The sequence below is a fragment of the Solanum pennellii genome, chromosome 10, assembly GCF_001406875.1.
Source record: "Solanum pennellii chromosome 10, SPENNV200".
Lineage (NCBI taxonomy): Eukaryota > Viridiplantae > Streptophyta > Magnoliopsida > Solanales > Solanaceae > Solanum > Solanum pennellii.
Window position 1 is genome coordinate 80,278,283 of NC_028646.1, and position 14,394 is coordinate 80,292,676.

Consider the following 14,394-nt stretch of genomic DNA (forward strand, 5'->3'; position numbering starts at 1 on the left):
TAAGTATATGGTCATTTAATATGTTCCTCCCACTCTTTTTTTTTTAATCTAGTGTTCAGTGCGGAGCCACCTTATATTGAGGGGTTCATCCGAATTTTCTTCTTCGACAAAAAATTATATTATAATTTATACGTGGTTAAAATGAATTTTTTAAGTACAAATAGTAGATATTAAACCTCCATAGACTATTTCGTGTGTCTTTTCTTTAGATTTTAAACTCCTTTATTGAAAATTTTGATTCCGCCACTCATATACTCAATAATATGAAATTATACAATATGTTGTCTAATCACCTCTTTCCGTACATTTTTTGGCCTACATCCACTCCTCTGTCTATCCCTTTTACAATAACCTCTCGCACCTCATCATTGAAGCGTCTATGCACCTCTTCCTCTTCACATGTCTTAACCATCTCAATCTAGCCACTAAAACCTCTAAGAAGTCATAAAATTGTACAACAAACTTATGGCTAGTGTGACATAAATTCTCTAGGAACTAAAGTCATCCCCAACATAACTTGAGAAATATCATAATACGAAAATATAAACTTACTTCCCGCAAGAAAAGATTGTTTGTTTTGACATAAACTAAAACCAGCACAAAATAGGGACGAATGTGCAAATGACTGTTAAGAGGTCCTCTTTTCTAAATCTCTTTGACATCTAATACTCGTGCTTCTTACTTTAACCAACTAGTTACAAATTGCAATATACAGTTTTTTTGGACAGTAATTGATATTTAAGTTAGAAGCACGAGTATTAGATGTTAAGAGGTTTAGAAAAGAGGACTTTTCAAGGGTCATTTGCACTTCTGTCCCTTTTTTTTGGTTTTCCCACGTTGGAGGTGAAGCGCTCCCTATTTTGAGCTGGATTTTCATTTATGTTATAAGAAACAACAGATAGCAACAGATAATATCGATAATCAATCAACTATAACTCAGTTGCAACTAATTGGAATCGGCTATATGAAAATTCATCTGTTTTGATTTTGCTCTATTCGGGTCCATAGTGTCGGACCATCAGCTTGAAACAGCATCAAGCAAGAACTTTCAACAAGAGTGCATCCCAAATTTAGCTATGCTTTTATCTTACATCCAAAATACACATAATACACCATCCATAAAAAGGATAATAGCACAAACACCGAAATAAAGAAAGTAACTTCAACTATTTTGCAGCGTCAAATCAGTAACAAGATGTAATGCTTTACTTAAAAGTTTAAAATCCATAGCTCATAGAGAAGGTGATACAGTAGCTTGCATAGGGCATAACTCTGATGTTCCAGTTCGAATGGAAATGCAGCTCGATGATTTTGGTTCAGGGGCAACAGTTGCTCAGCAGAGGCGAAGCTGTGATTTCAGCTTTATAGGGGTTCTAGGTTTTAGAACGACAACTTCAAGTGCTAATAACTAGCACTTGGTTTCTAAATTTAATGTTGTACATATTTTATGAACTTTCTAATACATACACTGTTTGAGCAAAGCCTAATGGGTTCAGCCGAACCGCACATGAGCTTCTAACGCCACCATGTTCCTCAGGATGATGTAAGATAACAAAGGATTCAACCGAAATTGGATAACATGATGCCAAAAATGTAAGATTTTCATCACATTATAACTTAAAAGCAAAGCCTAGAAGAGGCTTAACAAGGAAGATGCACAAGCAGTACAAGTAAATTGTACTGAACCTGGATACCTTCAATTAACATACCCCTGCGCAATTCCTTTTAATCCATGAAATCAGAAAACCAGTCTTCCGACTCCTGCGAAATTGAAATAGTGGTATCAAATGTAAGTCAAGTAATGACAACTAATCCAATCAAGCACAGAAGTAATCCAGCTTGCAGTAACTTATGCAAAGAAAAAAAAATACCAAAGAACGATATATCAACTATAACAAGCATAATAAAGCAAGTTGGCAATTCCTATGCATAGTTAAAGGAATGACCGATCCCCAGAAATTCTCTGCATTAAGATTCCTCTTCTTTGTGTCAGTGAGTTCCAGTTTTCAACTTAGGCCACAGAAGTCATCTATTTAGAGAACTCAATCAGTATCTTAACCAATAAGCACCGACAACTGAATGAAAAGATAAAAACAAAGACTTTAAGTATGTCAGCTAACCATCTAAAACTCAATTCAGACACTTAGAGAATTGTATTCACATATAAGCAGAGTTAAAACCAGAATATCAACATCATCCATCAATATTCACATATATCCTGATAGAAAATGATATTCCGTACATTTAACTGTACCTGATGCATGCTGATATGACAAATCTGTCTTTATTCAATAGCATATAGTGAAATAACTCAACAGCTTATTAATGACGAACAGAAGTACATCAAACACCAAAAAATCACAAAATATCCAACATAAACTATATGACACCCTTTCACCGAGTTGATTCAGCACAACAATTATCCCCATTTTGTTTATACGCAGTTCAATAAAGCACAAAAATGTTATACTTAATGTTGTTAATACAACACAAACTAAATCAGACCAGTAATTTGGAGTTGAATCTACATAACCATTCTCATTTATTTTATTGATCAGACATGTCAAAGGAAAAACTTATGGATAGAATTGACGTACCTGTTTTATATCATCCTTAAGCATCCAATTTTGAGAACCCTCTGATGTACAGTTCTCATGGACTATACAATTCTGAATACCGCTTTCGTTCAATGAATCATCCATGTAAATAGCTCCTTTGAACATCCACTTGTCACTCTTTTCATCATAAAAATCTTCAAAAACCTGACCACACAAGACACATACACACTGACTTTCATCAGCAGGAACCATAACCTCAGTGCATTCTGATAGTTTGTTAGAACCTCCAGTTGGTCCTGCCAATATACCAGAGTGTGGGACGTTACCAGTTCCAGCAATCCATTCCCCAAAATTTAAATACCACCTCCTTTCACAATGCAACAGTTTCCCATCTGGATTCCTTAATGCATGCCATTCCAAGTGTCTATCGAGCTGCAGTCGGAGCTTAAGTCGAAGACCACATATGCCACATTGATGTGGAACGTCATCAAGAAGTTCACTGATGACAGCAGGATTGGACTCCCGAATTACACCTGGTTTAAATGCATCTTCTCTCTCTTCTTTGTTGGACTGAGGTAGTGCATCAGGGATTTTAGCAGCAGGTTTAGAGAGAGACAGCTCATCCTTTTGAGACGAGCAGGTGGGTGAGGTAATCGGAGCAGATACACCAGGAATTGAACTGATGCTTGCAGGAGGACACTGGAACTGAGTTTGTGGAGGTGTCGGTGGAGGAGTTGAAGTTGGAGACTCCTCCTTTGACGCAGATATCAATCCCTTTGCCATCAATGAATTCAAAAGTTTTGCAACAGGATTAGAAGCAGCATTCACCACATTTGGAGCCTGCAATGATTCACTACCTATCGGAGTTGGAGCAGTGTCAGGTGGCAGTCGTGGTCGTTCTCCATTTCTCTGGGAATAACTTGGGGGATTTGAAGCATTTCTGTCCGATTGTATGCTCACAACAGAACGTGGAGCCTTTGGTCCAGATGACAAAAGTTGGATAGGAGGACCACTTGGTATAGGAGACTGTGCACCGGCTTGGGATGACAGAGGCCCCTTATCACGAGAATTTAGTGGTGTGCCGACACTAGAGCTACTATTAAGTACTCCACTCTTCATAACAGCAGCCAACAGACTACTGATACTCGTTTGACCTGAGGATTCAGAGCCATGAAGAATGGAAGGCACAGTGCCAGAATGATCAGCAAAACCAGAAAGCTGAGTGACTATTGACTTCTGGCTGGGAATGGAAAATTCAGATTCAGGACTTTCTTGCTGGATTTTTTCAGGAAAAGAGACATGATGTTCTTCTTGAAAAGATGACATCACGGAAGATGGATTATATCTTGAAGTATGTGATATCTGTGAGCTAATTAAATGAGCACTCTGCGATGTCATTGGCAGAGAGTCCTGGGGGACTTGCTTACGCGGATCTAAATTTGACCTCCTTGAAAACTGAGACATTCTTGGATCTGCATGAGATTCAGTCTGTGTATGATACTCGCTAGTACGACTGTTAACTACTTGATTAAAATTGCCGGTTGAGATTGATGGAGACGGAGGAAGCTGACGCCTCGCTGACTCTAAAGATGGAGGGGCAGCTCCCTGAGTTTCTCGCGGTTGCATTATGGTTCCCCTAGATAAATTTGCAGTCTTTGCTATTCCATAACTTGGTGTCCCCTCATGACTTGAATCTTTCTGTGACTGGAATGATTTCCCAACTATGGAGTTTGTCGCTGTTGACCCACTGAAAGAGGTTAGATAACCTCTTGGATGATCTGGAGTACTTCGAACAGAAGCCAAATGCCTAGCTTCATCTGACCACATCGATGATATTTGATTCTCGGGAGATTCTTGGCCATTGTCTTCTCTGGAAAGAGAGTCAACCGAGGCTTCACTTGCAGCCTTTAACCCAAATATGTTTTGGGGTCTCGGATGTTGATTATCTAAGCCCTACACATTCATGCAAATAACAAGATGAATTGTCCAAACCAGCATGAGGTTCTCTATTCACATTGCAGAAACACCAGACTAAACAACCAAAGAACAAGACAACAAACCACGGAGGAGGTTCATATAAAAAGTCAGACAAAACATCAAATTTGAAATGAATCGAAACCTCTCCACAATCAAATTAAAGCATGATTATATCATTATAACAAAGGTAGCAAATTTTTGTTCTGGGAACTACTTAAGTATCCATCCTCAGTTTACCCTAGGTGAGAAGAAAGCTGATATATATCATATAATAAGAAGATTGGTAGGGTAGAGAAGTAATACAATAGGTGCTTTGCGATCTCAATAGAGAGAGAGAGGGATGGAGGGAGAGAGAGAGAGAGAGAGGCCACAAGGATCAGAAAACTGGGGATTGAAGTTCCTTTTCATGTTTGACAACTAGTAGTCTTACTCAAAACTGAAGTAAAGTTTTTTGAGAATGAGAAGTAGTTGGCTGGTATAATGTGAAAATTATATAAGTGTAACATTTTGAATTTGATGTAGAAACCACATCAGTAGGTTAGATATTGCTGAAAATCTTCAATAAAATAATCAGCAATATTTTCAATTTAGAAGGGATACTCTACCCAGAACATAATCTACAAGGGAGATGCACTGCACTGAAGTACAAACAGGTTGCTTTCTTTTTCTTTTGGGAAGGAGGTGAGGGGCAGAATCAGGTAAATATTTACACTTACAGATTTATATGGTTCTTTGGATGCTCGTTGATCTTTATCTGCACAATTAACATCATCCCACATATACTCCTCTTCATCAGAACTCTGCCAACTCCGATCCATCAATGTACCACTCTGATTGGCAAAGGAGTGTGTCGGTTGTGGATATGCATCAGAGTTTGCTGTATTCTGAGATAGACTTTGGACTCCATGCTTAAGGTCCAAGCCATTTCTTTGAATTATCTTACCATTTGCAGGATTGTACCAAGATTTATCACGTCCCTCTTCCTTTAGCTTTTCACCTGTTATTCTTAATCCAAAGCCAGAACCCCTTGACAAATCAGAAACATATTCAGGATCTCCATATGCTGCACTTGTAGTTTTCTCACGGATTCGCTCATTCAACTGCTCTTTCTGAACAAACTACATATATTGCAATATCAACTGGCTTAGACTCATAGAAGAATCATGCATGTATATGTTAGAAACACATATATACCACACACCTTAGCAGACAGATCGAACCAAGATCTTTCAGAACCAACACTGGTTGCTCTCTCTGGTTTCTGTATGCCCCCTGGAGTGATGTCATCAGCTGATCCTTTTACCTTAATCATAATAAACCACAATAATAAGGATAATTGACCAGGAGAGATATGCGTAAGGAAATTCCTCAGAGCATCATTTATAACAAAAGCATTGATACTACTTGCTTGAACCAGTTTACATGATAGGTTGGCAAAACATCATGCAAAGATCCTTGGGCCTAACTCAACCCCAAAAGCTAGCTCAAAGGGAGGAGGATTGCTCAAGCGTTAAAGTCCACCCACCTCATTAACCACTAATGTGGGACTTTTGACATTCTTCAAGAATTACAATGAGTACACCAATCAATGAGGATATGAGTATTGAGAACTGATGAGGCGCATTTATATCTGTATTTATGCCTTGTCTCATGTTTGAATTAGTGAATTTTAAGTATTACATGATGTATTCCTCACATATTTGTATAGTTTTGATGATAGATATGCAATGAAGGAGATGAGGAGGAAATACACAAGATTCAAGCAAAAGAGATGCAAGAAATGAAGAAAAAACAGTTGAAGAATAATTGGGCACAAAACAGTCCCGACCATCGCAGCAGTCAAAGTTTTGATCACTGTGATTCCCCTTCAGAATTTGTTAGGCAGCCTGACCATCACAGCAGTCAAAGTTTCTTTCGCTGTGACTTGAGTACAAAAAGGGGAAGAGCCCGCACACTTTAGACAACGGAACTTCTAGGAGAAAGAGGAGAAAAGAAGAGAAAACTCAAGAATTTAAGGAGTATTCAAGAGATTTAGACTTTAGAGTTTCTTCTAAGCCTTCATCTCTTAATTTTTTGTTATGAACCCGATGAATCTTAACTTTTCTCTGGTTGTTTTTACTCCATATATAGAGTGTCTTTCTCGTAGTTGAGGTTGGCTAAAACCTATGGTTTGATTAGTGTTTGATTTTATCTTCCATTGCATGTGCTTATTTGACTTCTTGAGGAGTTCATTGATTTATTATAGATATCAATTTCTCCATTGATTTGATAGTGTATGATACTCTTTTTTTGACGACAAGGGAAACCCGCAGCCGCTACCCTTTTTGGGTGCGCACAGGGTAAAATCTTGCTCCTATGCAATAGCTCGCAAACCAGATAGGAGAGGTAACCCGCACTAGGCAAGCCTGGTGCGACGAGCTCGACCCAGAAGGCAAACCCCTTGCTTTCGCTGGCAAGGGGTTTTGAACTTGAGACCTCCAACATGGAAGTCCCAAGCTCAAACCACTGGGCCACCCCGAAGGGTAGTGTGTATGATACTCTTTTGTTGTTTTATTAATTGATTCTATTCGCGAGAAACGATTAGTATTTTAACTTAGTTATGTCACATAGATATCAGTGTTGACGCGCAACACTTAAGCCCTGAAGTGAGGTTCATAACGTGTTGAGCACTTTGCTTACTTTATGCGCGCTTCAGTGACATTATCTAGGTTCTAAGGCGTGTTTTTCCTTGCCAATGAGCCCGTTCTGAAGAGGTGACACTAAACACTTCACTTTATCATAATTTATTTTCAAGCTCCCGTAGCTCAGTTGGTTAGAGAACCCGTTTAGTAAGCGGGAGGTCTTGAGTTCGACTCTTAACGAGAGCAAACTTGCTCAGTCTGTAATCTTTTAATTCTCAAAAAAACATATTTTCAATTCCTTTGGTCATATATTTGTCATTCATGTTTATAATTATTAGGTTTAGACTAAACATTTATATCTTCTCACTTTGCACCTTTTTTCATTAAGCCCACACTTAATTTGTGCTAAAAGCCCCAACGGACCTTAAGAGTTTTTTTGCGTTTTTTGCTTTCGATAGCAGTGATAGATATTCAAGAGAAGTCTATATATTTCTTTCTTTAGAGAATCATTCAATACTACTTTCGCATCTTTATAAATCTTTTCTTTCTATTAATTGTATAACCTAAAGGAGTACACTAATTATAAAGGATTAGAGGGAACGAATGTATTCGTGAGAAACATTCATATTTTAACGAGGTTTGATGAAAGGAAGTGAAAATCATCAGTTATTCCATATGTGGATTCTTGGTTCAACTCATTTATCTCCCTATGTCATAAGGGTTTGTTATTTCTTTTCCAATCATTATCAAGTTTTAAATTATATTTCTAAAATTATCAAATTTCCCAAATAGTATTTAAGCAATACTAACTAGCATATTAGAAACTCAATCCTCGTGGGATCAACATTATCTATACTATCTTTGACAAGCACAAGCTCAATTTAAACACCGGTTTTGCACTCGGCAAGACCACTAATATTTTACCATCTAGACTCCACTACACCAGTGGTCAATAGTTCACTTACCTAACGATTCATCCCAACTCCAAAACAAAATTCGAACTACAGGCACTATCATAAGTGCTCCGCAAACATAAACACACAGGAAAAAAAAACTTTTTCTCCGGATAAGTGTTTCAAAAATAAAATTTGATCGTTAAATCAAACAGAATTTACAAACGTTTTCAAACCAAGCATAGAAAATACTAACTCTGGTTGGTTGTTGTAGGCACTGCCTTGCCTCTAAATACTTGGGATTTACATGAATGCTATGTGCAGTCTGTTGAGCCTTCGAATCATCTCTACGTGCTCCTGATGAGGAGCCATTGACACCAGTTGTAAATCCAAGCTCCTTCTCAATAAGTTGAAGCTGCTGTGGAGGGAATACTTTTCTCCAGGTTACAAAAAGACGCTGCATCCCAGAGTGTATCGAAGGTTCGACCTGTCTATAAGCCTTGCAGAAAACCTAAAACATAAAAAGGAAAACCAATAATGACGAAAAAACTTAACAGCCTATTATTATGCACCAATTAGCACACTTACCAAACTACAGGTATTTACTTATATAAGAGATGAGTAGATGACAGAATGGGTTTCATTTCAACATCTTCATCCATTCGGATGTTTGTTACATCACAGGGGGGAAATTTGAAAAAATAGAAAGCGGACAAGAATATGCAACCAAGCCTTTCTCAGGAAAGGAGGCAAGATATAAGAAATTACAAAATTTAAAGAGAAAAAACAGAATCTCAATCAACTGCATATAGATAAAATTCTGACCTCAGGCAGCCTAGCAGCAAAATACTTGATATAATCCCTCCCGATATTCTTCACAATACTGTCCAAAAGATAGAGAGATGGCAGCTTTTGCTCACTAGGAATCTGTAAATGATGTTCAAAGGTAGATTAACATGAGCTCGCCATAGCCATCAAAAGTCAGGTGATACAGGGTAAAAGCAAAGAAAGAGCATGAAAGCAAATTCTCAAAATGATGACGAAATGCAAACAGCAAGAAAGACAGCATAACCAGTGAATGAAGTAAGAGAAAACTGTTATGCCCTTTCAAATGTGAAGTCCCACAGGACAGTCTAATATGCAGGAAGGAGCTACTGGACACTCATACATGTCTATATAATCAGCGTATAGAAACTGAGCAGTAACAAGGCTGAAGGATCACCATATACAACCATCTAATATTCAGAAAGATTGACGCTGTATGAACAGAGACTTACTAACATAGGAAACAACTGAATCCACTACCTACAACCAGAAGAACAACTACACTTCAATCCCGAACTAACTAAAACTGCATCGTAAACTAGTTTTACCTGCATAGTCTTTATTTTACCAATGCAATTTAATGTCGCAAGGAGAACAACCATTCAAAGAATCCAAGATTTTTGATGAGCAGTAGAGTGAGAAACCTGCCTATTTGAAACTTGTCATGAAGCAGCTGTAACTTCTTTCAGACATACCTTCGACCATAAATAGGAAATTGGAAATAAAGATAAGAGACACATACTTTTGTGCTAAGTTAGAGGACTTCAGACACCATCCAGAGATTGGAAGTAGATTCTTCAAGACAACATCAGCTCTTGCTTAAAGGATTATGCGGAAAACAATATCAGAGTTGATAGGGGCTCAGTGTGTGTTTATTCTTACACTTCTAATATAGAGGGACTGTGTGTTTAATCAATCAAAAACTTAAGAATAGTCCAGCAACCATTGAACAGTGATGAGTTGGAGGTATTTTTGTAGGTCAAGAGCCGTATCAGAAAAATAAGTGAGTTCGCATGATTCGAGAATGTAACGAAAGAACGACCCTTTTTGTTGAAATGTTTAGAAACTATGAGGTTTTCTGTCTTCGGTAAAAAGACAGGCAAAACTTTGCTCCTAGTGAAACTAAAGCTCTGGTATCTCAATAAAACATGTACACAAAGAAGATTTTCTGCAGCGAGACACTGATTTGAAAGATCTTATGATTATCATATGTTATTGTCCCAACAAGATTCCATCTCTGTATCACAAGAATTTCTCAGAATCAGAAGTGTCACTAGAATTACTTGAAGGTGCATCGTAGGGTCTATTTAGTACAACTCCAAGATAAGTCAATTTGATGAGAAAGATTCACTAACATGTACCATAAGACAGCTTGAAATAAGATCCCCTAATTACCCTTTAAAACCCAAAGAACCAAGATAAACATAGAAATATCAACTTCTTTAAAAAATAAATGGGCTGAGAAAATTGCACAACTGAGAAAAGAAAAATCATTTGAGACAATATGCCCCTTTAACATGGAGAGCACTTCAATACTTTTTCGAAAAAATAATAAAAGAAAAGGAATTTATCCTGCATGCATCATTCATACAGGTTAATTCCTGCATATCCTTCATACAGGTTAAGTGTGTAAAACCGGCTCCAATGATGCTCTACATAGATGATTATTTATAGACACGCTTCCAACAAGTTCAATTACTAGACAAGTAATAAGAACTGCTTCACGATTATGCGGCAGGAGCATCCCTGTCACTGTTTGAAGTAAAGCAAGACTGAAAGCTGCCTTTTTTCCTTTTGATAACCGTAGTTCTCCGGGCCAGCTTGACCATACCCCAACTAATTCCACGGGGTACCTGCTACGTCCCACCAGCACAGAGTACCAGCTGCTTGGACATATGAAAGGAAATCACCTAGTGTTTCTTGTTGGAAACTGTCCTTTTGAGTATCTAACAAGATTAATAGAGTTGAAGGGACCTTGAGTTGTCTAAAACCAAGCGGTGACAAATAGTACTTGAAATCCAGCAGATCAAATAACTTCTGCAAGTTTGGACGAACAACTCTAAATTGGATCCACAAGAGCTTACACAATTGATTACTGAAAATAATCACAGTTGAAATTTTGTTTGTGCTCATCATTCAACGTTTGAAAACACAGCAAAGAAATTACTGTGACTGATTACTGATCTCATAAGCATACCATCACAATCACCATACAGAATCAACCATATATTATAGTAAACGACGGAATTGCTTCCACAACCAAATTTCTTTCACTGAAATCCCACATTTGTTACAAATGTATACTCTACTTTTCACTATGCAATCACATTTACAACGAGCCAGCTACACTAATCTAAATAATTTAGCACCATAACGTCTACTGGAAACTAATTGAAGTCAATAAACATACACAGAACAGCACTTAGACTGGAATATCACCTCAAGAATGTTCGCGCAGATAATAGCAGCAATGGCCTTCGCATCACGCATATTTTCACCAGCAATAATAGTCAAATTCGTGATTATCGGCTTGGAATTAATAGTGAGCTCTGCTAAGGCTCTCTTGTATTCACTGATAAGCTGTTGTTGCTGCTGGTGTTGCTGCTGATGTTGCGGCTGGTAAGGTTCACAGAGTGGATCACTGTTCTCAGGATCTTCCCAACTATCAATTGCCCGAAACCTCGGGGCAACAGAGCCTGAATTCACAGCCCGTTGTGGGATAAAACTCCCTTCATTTGAAATGCGATTGATTCCAATAGAATCTTCGTTTAATCTGGGTTTTTTTGTATCTGATTCCAGACATGATCTACGAGAACTCTTCATCTCTATGAACCAAAACCAAACCCTAACCCTAAAATGCAAACTATTTTACACCGATTACATCACAAATTGGCAAATAAAAAACAGAAATTAAAACAAACATATACTACTTTTTAACATCTATGATATCAGAATTACAACGAACATTGAATCCAAAAATTTTGAGAGGTCGGAGCTTGATCGGCGATTCACAAACGGAGCAACCGGAGGGAATTTGGGGAATTTGGGGGAGGGGGTGGGGTGCTCATATGGTTTCAATTGATTTTAGCTGAGAGAAAAAGAGTACTAGCTCTTATATATGCCTGAGAAGAGTCCTGGTTTGTAAATTGAGAAATTGACATTTTTTGACCATTTGGATTGATAAATGGCAAAAATAACCCAAAACTTAAATTTGATGTACTTTAAAAAAAAAAAAATTTGACAAATTATATTTAAGTATAAAAATTATTAAAAATGCCCTACTCGTAAGTTTCTTTGTCGTTAAGAAAATAAAAAAGATAAAAAAAATTAACATCAAAATTCTTCTTTTGCTTTTTCTCACGTGTTTTCCGTGAATAATAATCAACGCAAGTGTTTTGTACTTTTTCACTATTTGTACAAACTTGACGGAGTTAAGTTATATTGAGAAAACCGTTTTATTTCAATCAATGAAGAATATTTGAACTGAATAAATCGATTATTTATTTCGTATTGGATTTAGCGTAAATTATGCCCTGCCAATTAGAACAATTTGAAATAAGGAAAACTTACATAAATATACTATATTTAAAAAAAAATATTTATCATTTATATCAATAACATTTTTTCACTTTAGTCACTTTAAATACATTTATAATACGGTTTAATACATATTACAAAGAATAATTTATTATTCACATATAATACAATATTTTTTTTATAGATAATACTTTTGCCACACATTTTAATACATTACTTATGATACAATATGTCAATTTCTTATCAAACAAGCATAATATATTTTAGAAAAACAGTTATAATGCATATACATTGCATACATAATTTACTTTTAATACATATTGCGAATTTAACATTGTATTGTTATGTATTGCTATAAATGGTACTCTAAATAAAAAGTATCATTAAAATCAGTGATTATTTATCAAAGAGAAAATACATTAAAAAGAATCTTGAACGTGATAACAAAACTTATTTTATTACTTTAACTACACGGGTGTTTAAATACTCCTTATATATTTTGAACTAATTAAATACTACCCTAAGAGCTGACGTGACAAGGTGAGTGTATTCAATCTCCTCAAAGCGCGTGAAATAAAAAACGAAAGGTAAAATCATACAAATGACATTTTTTTATTGGTCAATATATAACTAATAATTTTATATTCTTTATATAAGTTAAAGTTTTAAAAAATGTGAAATTTCTTGTTTACAAGTAAATGAAATTTGTAGGTTCTTTTTTTTTTTTAAAAATATATCTAATCTTTTTGTTGTCTCTTTATTTTGTTGTCTTCTCCAAATGTCTTCTTTCCCATTGAAGCACTTCTTATGTTTTATTTAGTTATATTGAGTTAACTTCAAAGATGTTAGGGGTATTTAAACGCTCGTAAAATTTAAGTGTTAAATTAAATTGTGCGGCTAAGTTTATGTATTTTCTCTTTATTAACAGGTACACATCCAAATTATTTTTTTCCCTTAAAATAATCTAATTGAATCTTACGCATGGTATAAAGGTTTTCATAGCTATTTTAGAATATTAAAAGAAGGTCTAAAAAGATCTTAAACTATGAGATTTGATATAATATTGTTCTCCGTCTATATATCGAACTAAAAATGTTTTGATGTCAACTTTTTTGAATAACCCGTATCCTTATTTCTAACGGCTCATTTTAGAAAATGATGTTAATTAATTCATTAATTACGTGACAAATTTTCATTTATTTATTTTGAATCAATCTAATTAAAAGATTCCTAATTTGACATTTACCTAAAAATCAATGTTTATTTGTCAAATGAAGATCGAAACACACACTATATATATAGTAAACTTATATTTATGAAATGAACGGGATCTTTTATCAAATATAACATGACTTTTTTTTCAAAATGTATATAAAAATAATTTTCTTGCTCGAAAATCGTATAAAATTGATATGAAACATGTATATAAATTATATAAAAGACAGATTATATTTTTGAAAAATAAATAAAAAAAAAAGATAACTAATAAGGGTAATTAACATTTCTTGCTTCAAGTATGATTAGAATTAAACTTTGTTGTTAAACATTTGATAACTCAAAACCATATAAAATATATAGGAACAATATTAGGACTTGATTTTGTTCATCTTTAAGGTGTAAAAATAGTATAAATAGTGGGAAAACAAAAAAATTAAAATAGCGACAAAATAAATAGGAAATGAAATTCTCCTTTTAACCTATTTATTCATTTCCCATCATACCTAAATAAAGAGATAAAAAAAGTTTCAATTCATTTTTTTTCTCTCTATATTGCTCCTAATATAAATGTGTAATTTAAGTACCAATCTATTCACACATACATATGGCCTTTTTAAGTTCTTTAGATTCAAATAGAGGAGATACAAATATGCTATATTTTGTAACGTTGTGTTATGTTTGATAAATAAATAAAATTCTCTATATTTTTAGTAACATAAGATCTTATTTAGCTACCATGAATCATTTTTTGGAAAACTACGAGTA

At 35.4% G+C, this 14,394-nt stretch overlaps 1 protein-coding gene and 1 non-coding gene across 2 annotated transcripts; one reads left to right on the forward strand and one right to left on the reverse strand.

Annotated features, from left to right (window-relative positions):
* Window positions 1-1,058: 1,058 nt before the first annotated feature.
* LOC107002521 lies at window positions 1,059-11,967 on the reverse strand. The gene is made up of 7 exons (XM_015200573.2): window positions 11,314-11,967; window positions 8,875-8,976; window positions 8,306-8,560; window positions 5,737-5,838; window positions 5,252-5,653; window positions 2,598-4,511; window positions 1,059-1,761 (listed from the first exon to the last, which is right to left on the reverse strand). The coding sequence occupies exons 1-7, from the start codon at window positions 11,695-11,697 to the stop codon at window positions 1,726-1,728; spliced, it is 3,195 nt and encodes a 1,064-aa protein (XP_015056059.1). The 5' UTR covers window positions 11,698-11,967; the 3' UTR covers window positions 1,059-1,725.
* TRNAT-AGU lies at window positions 7,329-7,402 on the forward strand. Its single transcript has one exon. It is a non-coding gene; the product is annotated as a tRNA-Thr (tRNA).
* Window positions 11,968-14,394: the final 2,427 nt, after the last annotated feature.